Source organism: Gossypium raimondii, chromosome 13 (genome assembly GCF_025698545.1).
Source record: "Gossypium raimondii isolate GPD5lz chromosome 13, ASM2569854v1, whole genome shotgun sequence".
Taxonomy (NCBI): Eukaryota; Viridiplantae; Streptophyta; class Magnoliopsida; order Malvales; family Malvaceae; genus Gossypium; species Gossypium raimondii.
The window spans coordinates 36,872,397-36,886,577 of NC_068577.1; the positions used below are offsets into that span (position 1 = coordinate 36,872,397).

At 33.5% G+C, this 14,181-nt stretch overlaps 1 protein-coding gene across 1 annotated transcript; it reads right to left on the minus strand.

Annotated features, from left to right (window-relative positions):
* Positions 1-4,222: 4,222 nt before the first annotated feature.
* On the minus strand, positions 4,223-11,845 carry LOC105783452 (putative methyltransferase At1g22800, mitochondrial). Its single transcript, XM_012608923.2, has 12 exons — positions 11,670-11,845; positions 11,294-11,491; positions 11,123-11,203; positions 10,455-10,533; positions 8,831-8,972; positions 8,680-8,749; positions 7,920-7,984; positions 7,737-7,815; positions 6,735-6,822; positions 6,039-6,103; positions 5,830-5,919; positions 4,223-4,675 (listed from the first exon to the last, which is right to left on the minus strand). Exons 2-12 carry the CDS (start codon positions 11,480-11,482, stop codon positions 4,562-4,564), a joined length of 1,062 nt encoding a protein of 353 aa, XP_012464377.1. The 5' UTR covers positions 11,483-11,491; positions 11,670-11,845; the 3' UTR covers positions 4,223-4,561.
* Between the last annotated feature and the right edge of the window lie 2,336 nt (positions 11,846-14,181).

Below are 14,181 nucleotides of genomic sequence, written 5' to 3' on the forward strand. Positions count from 1 at the left end.
TTAGAGTACGAAATTCTTTTTGGAGGAAGAGAATTGTCACATCCCAAAACTTGGTCTAGTAGATTCGAGTTAGTGGACCAGGTATTCGATTTGGATCTCAAGAGGATTTGCGAAAATAGAGCCTAAAGTTAGGTTCGGGAAATTGGAATTAAGTGTCTGGAAATTATTTTCCTTAAAATGGTTTTTTTAAAAATAAAATAGATTTTAAAGGGAATCGAGAAAAAGACTTTTAATTAGAAAAGAGGACTGGTTTTTAAAAGGGTCAAACTTAAGAGCTGCCCAAAAGCAATTATACATTTGTTTTAAAAATTAGTTCTTCCCCTGTAGCTTTAAAACCCCCCATTCATGTCCCTTCCCTCCTTATTCCTCTTCATTTGAAATTTTTGCCAAACAAAATCTACACATTTTTCTCTCAAAACAAACTAACAACCCTGATTTTCTTTTCTCCCAAACACTCAATTTCCTCTCAATTTTCTAGAAAACTATTAAAATATTCATCAATTTCCTTATTCATTTTTAAAGGATTTTAAGAAATTCAAGCTCTAAATCGTTTTACTTCTCCAAACAAGGTGAGATTCTATTTTTATGCATTTTGCATTTTCAAATCAAGATTTGATCCTTTAAAACAAGATTTTTAAAGATCTAAAGAAATATGTCGAAATTAAGCTCTAAAAGGGTGAAATTCATATTTCCAATCTAAAATTCAGTTTCTAAATGATTTCCATCATATTTTAATGAGATTAAAAGGTTTCTAATCTTATTTTAATAGATCATTACGAGATTTCAAGGATTTGATGATTTTTCTTGTTCATTCAAGGTGTTCTCAGGTGATTTTTCTGAAAACTTAATTATGAGTTCTTAAGTGTTCTAAGTAGTTTAGCTTCATCCTAAAATGATTAAGGAGATTATTAGAATCAGGTTTAAGTAAGGGAAACAAGATATAGTTAAGAAATCGAAGATTTTGACTAAACTAATTAAATTTTCAGCTTATGAGAGGGTAGTGTGGATTTGTATTTTTGTTGAGATTCTGATGTGTTTATGCCTATTAAGGATCATATTGTATTGTGTGTAATGTATATGTGAAGTTTCGGATCCATCGTAGCCCTCTATAAGTAAGGTGAATGGTAAGGTGAAGCTCGTTTAAGCTATTGGCGTGCAAGCGAAAGCTGATTTGGTGAGTGTTTTGGAGTCGTTGCTTGTACACATGATTCATTGAGTTAATTGGGAGCTTAGGTTATCCTCAACACCTATCCTAAGTTTCATGTGTAAGCTTTCTTACTCATTTTGCCTCATTATGCAAACTAGTACCTATGTGATGTTGTGTAATATGATGTGTTAATGCAACAAGTAATATGTGATTTTGTTGGTATATGATATGGGAATTACTGGTTTTATGCACATATATGTGATTTAATATGGTTTGGCTTATTAAGCATTGTGTTAGCACTTGTAAGTGGATCAAATGTGAATATGACAAGCATGCTATGTGGAAATTATTGTTTGTGCTTATGATGAATATGAATAGAAAAAATGTGCGTAACACAGTAACTAAACAGGCGAAAAAGTGGATATGTTGGCCTTGTGATATTTTTGAAACCATTGGATATAGTGGCATGCCATAGGATTTGAGTACTCACACATGTCCTTTGTATATAGGCATTGAGGCTCGGGACATGTTAGACAAAAAAGGGAATATTTAGCTAAGCTCCATTCATATAGACATGGTTGGTGTGTTGGCTTAACGCTTCATTTTTTTGGGACATGATAAACTCTTGGAGTCATTGGTGTGTTGGAGATTCGTTCATCTAATGTAATGAAATGTGCTTATGTACATATGTTTCATAGTCGTAAGGAGCCAATATATCAAAATTGAAATGTTTGAATTATGCCTTGAATATCTTGTGTAAGAGCAAAATCATGATGTTTCTTTGGTGTCTTATGTAAGTATAATGCAAAAATGTTTAACCTTCTTATGTGGGCAAAATGGATCATGGGAATGATGATTTGACATGGTGAGAAAGTGTTTATTAGTTTGCTTTTAGCATGCTTTTGCTTAACCTTTGATTTCGTGTTTGCATTGTAGTGCTTTTGAACATTCACTGAGTTTGGTTAAACTCACCCTTGTTTTTCATTTACCTTGTAGAAAAGTACTATTACAAGGAGTATAAAGTGGGCAAGAGAGGTGATCCTTACAAGGCATAACATTTGAGTATGTTATAACGATTTTGAACTCTTTGAATAAATGCAATGTGGGTTGTCATGTGGGACTAGGCTTTGGATTGTTAATAAGGACTTTGAACATTGATTTGTAGTTTTCGGGTGCTTGAGAATATTGTTGATGATGCATGTTATGTCTAATCGGAGTTCAAGTGTTAAAAAGGCATGGAATATGGTTAAAAAGTGCTAAAAAAACTAAAATAGAATTCTGGAAATTTTGGCATGTCAAAAAATAAACAAATGACTTAATTTGAATATGTGGGAGCCTTAGGAAATTATGGTATGCTGATATGTGTATGTTGTGTGATTGATTTACTTAAGTTAAGAGTGTATATGCTGGCATAAACATTTACTTAAAGTGTCAAAATATGTTTTTGTGAGTTATGGTATGTTAGAGCATGTTCTAAATGTGAGTTGTGGGGAATATGACTTGTTAGAAATATGAAATAGGTTAAAATGCAGGAAATGGTATGTTTGGGAGTGACCAAAGTTAGAAATTGCAGGTTATTAGGCTGATTCTATAGAAATTGCAGGCAACGTCGCGATGACGTTTGGATGTGGTTGCGACGAGGATCAACATCGGGATGCCCTTTTTCGCATCGTCGTGACGAGAGGCCTCCTCCAGATCACACTGCGCTGTGGTGAATCGTATCGCCGGGGCGTGATACACTATCCGTTCATGGGTTGATTTTCTAACTTTGCAACTTAGTCCTAATGTTTAAGTGATGTAATTGGTGTCCAAAATGCTATAAAATTCTTTGAAAACATACTTACTTGATATTTAGATGTCTATTTTCGTAAATCCAAAGATAATTTTGTAATGTGGTTATTTTCGATATTTTGTCACTTTCAATTTAGTCCCTAAAACTCTTGTATTCAAAATTAACTGAGAATGCTTAATTGGACTAAGCTGATTCTTTCAACAATGGTTCTAAAAGGATTTTGGAATTAAAATGTATTTTTAAATCATTGTTATATGAGTGTGTTCATATATTGGATGTGAAATGATGATTTTTCCCCTGGCTACAATTTGAACGATTTGTGTTAGTTAAAGCATGTAACTAGGTTTGTTTTCTTATTCATGATTATGTATGATTTAATTGCATGTCAATGATTTTCTTTGTAGGTCAAATAAATAGAAAAAAAATTATTTGTGTCTGCAAATATCACGATGTGGTTTGAGTCACCTCGATGACTAATGTGATGTTTAGGATCCCAGCCAGACTATCCCGATCGGGTTTGGGGTGCCACACTATGACGGTAACACACTTATGACAAAGTCATTGGATGAGCATTGATTGAGATGCTTTCGTAGTAGTATGCCATTAGGGAGAGCTCAGTTATGATACTATAGTGGAATGACTTCATGACTAAATGAGTTTATAATTAATAGGCGAAAAGTTGGAACTTAATTATAAATCATTTGAGCCCTAATCGCATATGTTCAACTGGACCCTTTACTAGCTCGTTGAAACCAGAAATGAATTACATAATTCAATGAACAGAAATGGATAAAAATAGAAATGTTAGAGAAGTGAAAAACATTTGAAAATAAAAATGACCTAAAAATAAATTTATAGTTTTCGAATTAAATGAAGTTCGAAAATAAAAATAAATTATTTAGCTATAGTAAATCCGTTAAATGTAGAAATATTAAATGCGTGAAACAAATGTCTATAATGAGACGCATTATCATTCCCTCACAATTGTGATACAGAATAATTGAGTCCACGTGAGATTCAATGGCCTAAAGAATCGCATTAACAAAAGATCACAGAAAGAGCGAATAGCGGCAGAAAAGCAAACGGCTAACTTCTTTGAACGGCTATATCTTATTTGATCAGATAGTCAAATTGGGAAAGAGTTTTTGATGAACACCCGATTTGTAACGGATGGACGTCACTTTTCAAGTGGCGTGGCATACCATACTACCACGTCTTAAGTTGGTGGAGATATAATATGGTGTAAATTTCAAAACCCTGCTGGGTGCGTAGATCGAAGCATATATGAGACAATTACTATAGAGTGGATTAAAAAAATAATAAAATAAAAGTATTGATTGTGTATGCTTAACCGTTTATTACGTAGACGTTCGTCAACTCTTAATTTTACTTCCCACTTTTTTTAACACGTCCATTCCCAGTTTCTTATTTTAACCATCAACTTCCTACCTAAAGCTTACAAATAGAAGTGAATGATGGCAATTACAACGGAGTTTATTCGCATCATCTCTAAACCTTCTTCTCTGTTACCTGACACGTCTATGCTATTCTCAGCTCTCAGATTTTAGTATTTTACATATTCTTTGCATAAATAGACGAACACTGCCACACAAACATAGAGATTAACTCCCATTTCCGAATTGCTTTTGTATGTCCTTAAATGATATTGTGGCAGAACCCCTCCTTTTGGACTTCTGTTGAGAAGGATGTTCTCTCCAACCTGTCATGTATATTACCTACAAGACAAATAAATGATAAGGTCAAAAACCATAACTTGATGATTATTTAATCATTTCATTCCAAGACTCAAGTCAGACCTTCGATTTGAAGAAACTTATTAAGTGGTGCGGAAAATGCCAGAAAAGTGCACAAAAAATCTCACCTTCCTTAAGTGTTGACTACAAAGTGCAAGGTTGTGATCTTTCACTGAATGGGTCTCAACCATGTTTACATGTGCTGAGGTGATCAATTCATGCCCGTGCCATAGAGCAAAGAATGGGGTTAGTAGTTTTGCGATTAACCTAGACGAGGCTAAAGCAAAGGTCAAACATATAAGCTGCTCCAGCCCTACGAGAGGTGGTGGGATGGAATAGAGACTTTCTCAACTTCAACTCCCGCATTTAGATGCTGATAAGTTAATCTAGTCATTAAAGCTTTCTTTATCAGACCATTTCACCTCCTACCCCCTCCAAGCCCCTGCAGGGGAGATTGGATTGGACTCAACTCGACTCGACTCGAGTTATTAAACTTTCGATCGCTTCCCACATAGCCCCCCAGGGGTGATAGGAATTATCCATCACTATCTCGGTGGATTAAGGAAGAAACAGTTAAAGAGACAGGCAGAACAGAGAAAAAAAGGTAAACAAAATCTGTTGCCAATGACGATTACAAGCCACGTCAATGAAACAGAGAATTTCAAAACCAAGAATAATAGTGAAGGAGAGAAAACAGATCATATTCTAAGAAGAAGAAAACCATAGCTGATTCATTTTCCAAGAATAGCTTATTGCAACAAAATGGAGTCTGCATCCTGCATAATGCCCTGAAGTATTACAAACTTGCAGTCCATATTAGTAGCTGATGTGGTAGGTGTTAGTCTCCTAGGTTAACATATTACTCTTAGGGACCTCGCCCTCATTTCTACCAAAAAAGGAGAGAGGCCTACTGGACTGGTTGTTTTATTAAGTTCCTCATATGGTTAGATTGCTGAGTTAGCTCTTCCACTTTCAGTCAATTTACAAACAATAATGTAGAAGTAGAAAATGGGGAATAATTAGAGTGAAGTTAGATCATAGATTCCAAATCGCTAAATTAGAGAACAAAAGATTGATGGTATGCATATTCTCTTCTTCCAAATTACAGCTCTTGGAATGGATATTAATGCACTGACCTGGAAAGTTGCAGGGATGGTGCCATCTTTGGCTGCAAACATTGAATCATAGATGGCTGCGGTTGCTAGAGCTGTTTCCCTCTTCAGGATCTGGTTTCAAGATAGAGTAAACAAAATATAGCAAGGGTTAAGGTTAGCTTAGCTGATTCCTTGTTTGAACATCACCTAGATTTCTTGATTTGAACATCATTGTCTAAAAGATGTCTTACATTGGTCCTTTGCAGAAGCGCATTAGTTTCACCCATTGCTCGCAGATGTTCAATTAGATCCAAGGCTGCATGAAAGAGAAACATTGTTTAATTCATATTGAAAAATAACGTTCACAAATTAACAATGTCAAGAATAGCAGGCCAATTAATCATCAAAGACAACCTATACAGGGTAAGGCACATTAGTGTCTATGAAATACTCAGCTGCATTAGAAATCATCTTGATACACATTTCCTATGACTGTAGTCCTGATAATGGTGAATTATTACAGCTAGAAGCACTTTGGCTGCTAGAAATACAGCATATCACTAATAGGAAACTAAGCATGTTGCTTGCAGCGTCAAATCTCATTTGTTTTTGTTTCTTAATCTGTTATGTTACAATCCACAAATAAATGTGGAAGACATTTCATAAGAACTTTGTGATAAGCGTTTTAAAGAACCTTCAACAATAAAAACTTAGCATTCCCTTTTACAAATAATTCAACAATTTGATCTCGCTCTATTATACATCTCTACCAGTTTAAAGCAATCCTGGAAATAAGTTGTACTTAATGAACATGAAATTTCACCCAGACATTTTATAAGCCCGTAGTTGGAAACATTTTAAATTTGATATATTCCACCTTATCAGACAGCTATTACAACTGTACATGTCCACATTCAAAACTGAAAAACTTTAAGAGGGAATCTTACCACTCTTGTATCTAACCACGTATTCATCAACATCAACACCAGGAAGTGCAAAACCAGCCCTGGTCAAAAGGTTGCCAGCATCCCTGACCTGAAGACAAAAGCTAAACTGTTATTTAACACCAAGGTAATAGACAATGTTTTTTCTTTTTATTTAAAAAAAGAAAAAAGAAATGTTATGAGGGCTTTATTTTTCATATTCAACAGGTGCATTAGGACATCATTATGCAATTGAATTATGATTATTTAACTCAAAACAAGCTTAATCAATTCTCTATCTGAATTTAGATCACAACGGAAAAGCCAAACCGAAATTTGCAGTAGGGAGCTAGCTTTCCCTCACATTTACTATAAAGGATGCTGCAAGTGTTACTTTTGCACCATTATTACCGATACTTTTTTTCACACCGACTTTTTCTTAACCACCCCAGCCCAAAAGCAAAATAACATTAATAGCTTGTTTTTCTTTATTGTTTTCTAAGTTTATGAACATGACCATCAACTTTAGTTTTACAATATCATGATCAACAACTCAAATAAGAGATTCAGCCTTGCTTTTTATACAGGCTAACAGTAAAACAGTTCTAATTGGAGATAGAAGATGATCCATTAACAGTAAAAGTAAAAAAGCAAAACAAATTAGCCTCATTTTTAATGCCTAGTCAGAGAGATTCACACGGTTAAATTACATAGAACCTAATTAAATTGCAAGATGCAGAAAAATTGTCCCTGAGTGTCTCTCTCTGTGTAATATCTCCTCAGAAGTTTTAACACTTTTAAGCCATTTTATATATAGCATGTGTATAGATATATAGATATGCAAATAGACGCATGAACATCAGAAATCAATGGTTGAATTGCAATTGCTAAAGTGAACAAGAACGAATGATAAAAAAACACACATATCTACCCACAGAATCAGTTTTAGTATAAAGATTGAGAAACACAAAACTATCACCATGTGAACAACTGAAATGAGAGAAAACATGTAAATAGGTCACATGCCTGTGCCAGAGGTGATACCCGTGGACTAATGCCTCCTTCACGCTCCATTTGAGCTACAGTGCAAGCTATTCGCAGCTCCCTATTAAAAAATACAAGATACAAACATGAGCCAGAAAGGCAACATGCAACAATGTATAATCTAGGTTAATCAGCAAAGGAAAAAAATGAAAGGGTATAGACAACTTTAAGGTCTCTCCTCCAAGAATAGCTGCTAAGAATAGGCCATCCGGCTTCAATGCCAGTTTACACTGTCAGAAATACAATTAATATCATTGTCATTCACATGGATATAGAAGCAACCTGAATATTTTGCATTTGATTGTATGGTTTATTTAGAAACTCAATAAAAGCAATATAACAAAGAGAGGCAGGGAAAGCAGGGAGCTGCTCTTCAGTGCCAGCAGAACTAAAATAAATTATAACAAGAGAAAACCGGCTTATATAACTGAGGCCCTTATGATGAATTATATAACTCCTCTCCTAGACTAAAATACATCTTTACCCATAGTAATGATTCTATACCTTTCAATCAACCATTGATGATCTTATTATACAGTAACAGCTAGCAGCCAAGGTTTACCTCTGGTAACATTGCACAAAAGTATATACACTCCTGTTTAACACTGGATGCATATTTACTACTTGCAGCCATAAAAACATTAACAAGAATGATATTTTACTATTTTGTGATATATTTTAAGAGTATGGAAATCAAAACTTGTCCAAAGGGAATATAAGAAAAAGATAGTATTTCCTAGAAGGATAGACTACACACATATGCATGTGTATGTGAGCATTCCAAGTTTAAGCACAATAATCAAGCGTATTACTAAAATCTCAAGCACCACACTACTCGCTTATAGTGTACCCATAAGTCATAACATGCATCGCCTGCTCCAGCCAATGTTAATGCTTAATGCACTGAAAAATATAAAATACATACCTGTATCATGGCCCCTGGAAGATCATTTGTCCAATGGAGCCCTAGGCAACTGATTACCAAATCTACTGAACTTTACATCAACAAATACAATCAGTTAGAATTTGAAAGAAAATTTCAACGATAACATATAAAGTAAGGTTTTCATGAGTACCTTTCTTTGATGGGCAGAAACTCCTCATCACCAACCACATATGAAGTCTCAATATTCTCATTGCCGGAATCCAGTTGAGAACTTTTGCACAGCTTTAACATATCATAAGAGGTATCCATCATAATAAACTTTTGAATTGCACCTGCAGATTTCAGAATCATTATGATTTATGATGGTTACTAACTACAGAGGCTATCTTTGACTCAATCATTCAAATAAATCAAACACCACTATATATTTACCAACATTAATAACATATCTCTGCAGAAGTTCAGAAATAAGGAAGATCATTCTTAAAATGAGTTTTAAATAAATAACTGCAACTTGCAAGGATGAGGAGGAAGTTTGATCAACCACTGAATATTCAGTAAGGCTGTAAGGGAATACAAAAATGACATTCTAGATATCAAATAACACATATAAAAGTGGTGTAAAATCAAAAACTCAGGATCTAAGAAAAGAAATTCTCTTGATTAATTTGAACTTAGAGGGAGAAAATAAGGTAAAAGAAATGCAAAAGATACTAAACGAATGTGGTAGTAGGAAACAAATGCATATAAAGAAGTAACACCAGCAGCATAAGTTAAATATGAAGAACAAATTGATCAATGTAAGAATGTGCTAAAAACACAATTTTCATAAGAGTAGGATAGCTTTTTGCTGTTTTGGCCTTTACTTAACAAGGCTCCCTTTATTTGAGCTTTTGCTGCTAGCTTAGTACATCCTCACATTTTGCAAAAGAGTAAAAATTGAAAAGCAAAAACTATATGTCATTAAAATCGAGCACATTTCCAAACAATAGCTCTGATTCAGGCACAATTATGTGATGCAATATAAATGAAGCTTCTATTACCTTTAAAATAAAGCTTTTAATTTACACTCTTATAAAATGTTTCTTGTTTTTGTATCCAAATCCCTTTCTTCTTTTTTATTTTTTTCTTTTTTACTTGCAAAGTAGCAAAATCAACAATCAAAAGGGGCTTAAAAATAAACTCCAAGAAATAAACATGCACATGTATAACCATAAGCACCCAAAATAAACAAAAATTGAGCATATTATAAGAATCATTCTTGGATGGAAATCTGCAGAAGTTATATCCTTTGCCTTAACATAGCAACAACCATCTCATATAATAGAACCTAAATCAGTAAGACTGTGATTACAAACACATACAATTTTGTACACTTTATTAGCAAATTGGCTTTTGATCTGCTCAAAATCCTTGATATTTTCATTGATTTCAAATGGGTGTTGTAAAGCATTTATCTAATTGGTAAGGAAGCCTTTTCCATAAAGAAACAGAAATAACAAGAATCAGAATTAGTTACATATCTCTAACAGGAAAAAAAAAGGTACTAGAACAGGCACAGAAACCATACAAGTTCATTTGAAAACAAAAGCGTCAATCACTTCATACACTAACTCTTAACAACTTTAACCACAACCATATAAAAAGAAAATTTTCACTCACATTTATCTTCCACATTTCTATCATTGGAAAAAATCCCATCATTTAAACTATTTTTCCTCTAAAATTTGAAAAGGCCACTGACTAGTTATAGTGTTAAACGACATAAATAGCAATATAAATGATAGGAGAGGAACTTGATAACTAACACTCACCACGTCCCCGCAGCATTTGCCTCACAGCTTGCAACGAGCCTCCCAAACATAATGCAGTAGGAAATGTTTTCTTGCAGTCCTAAAAATTGAAAATACATACATAATTAATTTCTACAATTACTATTATTATTCTGCTTATACTGTTGCTTTTGCTACATGCTTCTTATTGTTTCTTTAGAAGTTGCTAAAAGAAAAGGGTAATTAATTAAAAGGAATAAAAGCATCCTCAATTCTAATATAATTTTTCAGTGGAAAAGTAAATTATGCATTTCTTATTCTTTTTTCTTTAAAAAAAAGACATAAATTTCAAAATAAAGATAGAAGGTAAAGAAACAAACATAAAGTACCCAAATTACAAAGGAAAACTTTCAGCCTTAAAAAAATGTTGTCCCTTCTAAAAGCTAAGATCATTCCAACTACCACTAGTCAGTACAAAATTTTGTGCCACTGAATACTTAATAGAAGCATGAGACATTTATGTCCTAGAGAACCGAAGACTGAAGCAAATGAGCACGAAGAATAGGTACGGTAGAGCAAACCAGTTGACCGTCTTTTTCACAATTTCCTGAAGTGAAACTAGCATGGCCGATCAAGAATATTGTGTCACTAAAACAAGAATAAACTTCTTTGTGAAATAAAATGGTAAGCAAAGCAAATCAGATAACAACCTCCAAGCGATCTACTAGATTCTCAGCTACAGCATGTACGAAGGAATCATTGGGACGAAGCAACCATGCAGCTCGATCACGCTGCCGCTCAAAAATCAATCATCACTTATTGATCAATCAACAATTAGTAGACTCATAAAAATATGAAAATAAAAATACTATACTACCTACCTGTGTGCGTTTGAGGTGGCGATCGAAGATCTTGACTTTAGAAGGACTGCTTTGAAAGGCGTCGCCGTCGTCATATTCCGCAGTAGAGAAGGAAGCGGATGATAGGAACCAACGGTGGGGAATGTCTTTCGGTCTTCTTTGTCTTCTCAACAGGGAACAACTGGTCTGAGAGAAAAGGAATCTCCTCATTCTCTGCGACTACGAAAAGGAAGAAATCCAAAGACAAGTAATTTACATTATGTTTCCATCTGGGCAATCCTTAATTGGAATGAAGTTTTAATTAAGCATACTCCAAATAATCTGTTTAACAAGCATTTTGTCAAACAGTAAGTATGCAATATTAATTTAATTAAATATTGTAAGGAAATTTGAGAACCTTAGACTTGACGAGATACAAGCGCTTGGGGGCGGAGCGCTAAGCCTCAAAAAATCAGTCAATGGGCGGCAAATCACGACGGCGATCAAATTGTAGAAATGAAAGTGAAAACTACCGGGAGTTCTAGGGTGACCTCAGTTACGCTCAGGTGAAACCGGTTTAAAATATTTTAGAGAAAAATTTTGGGTTATTCAAAAAATATTTATAAAAAGATAAGTATTTGACACATGTGATAAGTATCACATTTATTTATGTAATTTTTTTTATTACATCTTATAATACACTTATTACTGGAGTGATAATAATTTTTTATAGAGATTTGTTGGTTTTATGTTCGATCCCAAATTATGTTTTCAATTGTTTTTTTGAAAATTATATAAAAGTATGAAAAGATAAAAATTACTCTTAAAATAATATTAATTACCTTTTAAAATAAGGGTATTTTGGTAACATTCATATACTTAGTATAATGTCCTCATGTTGTTTTTGTATGCAAAACAAAATAAAAACAAATATTGGTTCACTGGTTGTCTAATGTTTAAACTAATACTATGCGGTATTACGTGGTCAGGGCGTAATACGGAAAGACAACTTATATTAGTAGACTAACCTAAACATGTCATTAGTTTAATAAAAAATGAGCAAACCAATTGAAAGACTAATATGCGTCTGTAAAGTCCAATTGGGGAGATGTCTTATCTTGGGTATCAGAGCAAATGACTGCTAGAAGATAAAGACATAGATATGACTAACTAAACTGATAATACATTGGACTGGACCTAAGAAGAATAGATCTTGAACTGTTTATGGATTTATTCACTTATGACGTTCAAAGTGTGGCATACCTAAATTCTGAGTGGATGACAGATTATGTATGCATACCTAAATTCAAACTGTTTATGGATTTATTCACTTATGACGTTCAAAGTGTGGCATACCTAAATTCTGAGTGGATGACAGACTATGTATGCATGACCCATATACTTTAATGTAAGTAAAGTCTGAGTTCAAATAGATAAGAAACCGAAAGTTGGTGTGTTGGGTATACGACTTCTACAGTAGGTAGCGTCATTCACAACAATGGAATTTATAACCCAAGATATGGGTAAATGATATCCTCTCATTAGCATTACATGGTAGATGAAAAGTAAATGTGGTAACGAGTCATTCATCTTTGTCATGAAATACTTGATTACTATTTGATAGTAACTGACTTTTCATGAAGGAAGATGTAATGGTTGCCATAAGATAAAATAGGATCATATTGGGAGAGAAAATTTATCCCAAAGAGATTAAGGATAACCTATGAGGGTAACACACTTATGACAATGTCATTGGATGAGCATTGATTGAGTTGTTTTCGTAATGGTATGCCATTAGGGAGAGCTTAGTCACGATACTATAGTAGAATGGCTTCGTGACTAAATGAGTTTATAAGTAATAGGCAAAAAGCTGAAACTTAATTATAAATCATTTGAGCTTCAATTATACATGTCCAGTCGGTCCCTCCGCTAGCTCATTAAAACTAGAAATGAATTGCATGTTGAATCAAATGAACAAGAATGAGTAGAAATAATGAAAATGGAGAAATGGGAAATCATTTGGAAATGATTATGGTTCCTCCAATAATGAAAATGAAAATGGAGAAATGAAATCTTTTGGAAATGAATGTGGTTTTTCTCCTCAATGAAAATGAAAATAACTTGAAAAATAAATTTATATTTTTGAATTAAATGAAGTTCAAAATGGAAATAAGCCATTTGGTTATAATGAACCATTGAATACGAGAAAAGTTAAAATGTTTTCTCATAGATTCTCTTACAATAAAGACATCATTATTTTAACGGAATTAGAATTATATTGAGAATATTATTTAATTGGAAATATGTTAGGAAGTTTATTTTTGGAAAGAAAATAAATAAATATCGGGTAGGATCGAATTATAATGTATTGAGTTAAAAGTCTGTGACGTACTTTTAAAGGTGATACGAGTAACTCAGTCTAATTGAAAGGCCATAATAGAGATGGACTTAGTTTCCTTCAAGACTCAATCACAAGATCCAAATCCAAGCAGCTAAAGTCAAAACTCAACTTATTCATTTAAGATTTTATCACACAAAAAAAATTCGAGAAAAAGAGCTGAAGCTTCAACACGATGGATTTTGAAGTTCGATACGAAGCGAGGATGAATTAGAAGGGACTAATTTTGTTCGTGTACCTAAACTCTCAATCTATGATGACAAGCCCATGTGGATGATGTTAACAAGCTTAAGCGTTTCACTCCAAGGACCCTAATCAATCCCACAAGCTTAGGCGTTTCATATTGGGTTCGAATTTTAGGCTTAATTTTTATTATATATTAACCCAATATTGTATTTATCAGCTATTATTATTTTATTATTCCGAATTTTTTATAATTATTAAGTATTTTAAGTTATTTAGGAGTTTTATGTCAACAAGAAAGTTTAGTTTAAAACTACTTTTTTATGTTAATTAGAGTTCTAGTATACTT

Excerpts from the sequence above, each read along its gene's own strand:
- LOC105783452 (XM_012608923.2), bottom strand. The coding sequence starts at position 11,482 with ATGAGGAGATTCCTTTTCTCTCAGACCAGTTGTTCCCTGTTGAGAAGA. Across the intron at positions 7,816-7,919 it reads CTTGGAGGAGAGACCTTAAA|GGAGCTGCGAATAGCTTGCA; the intron begins GTTGTCTATACC and ends ATTTTTTAATAG. Across the intron at positions 4,676-5,829 it reads CCATCCCTGCAACTTTCCAG|GTAATATACATGACAGGTTG; the intron begins GTCAGTGCATTA and ends TTTGTCTTGTAG.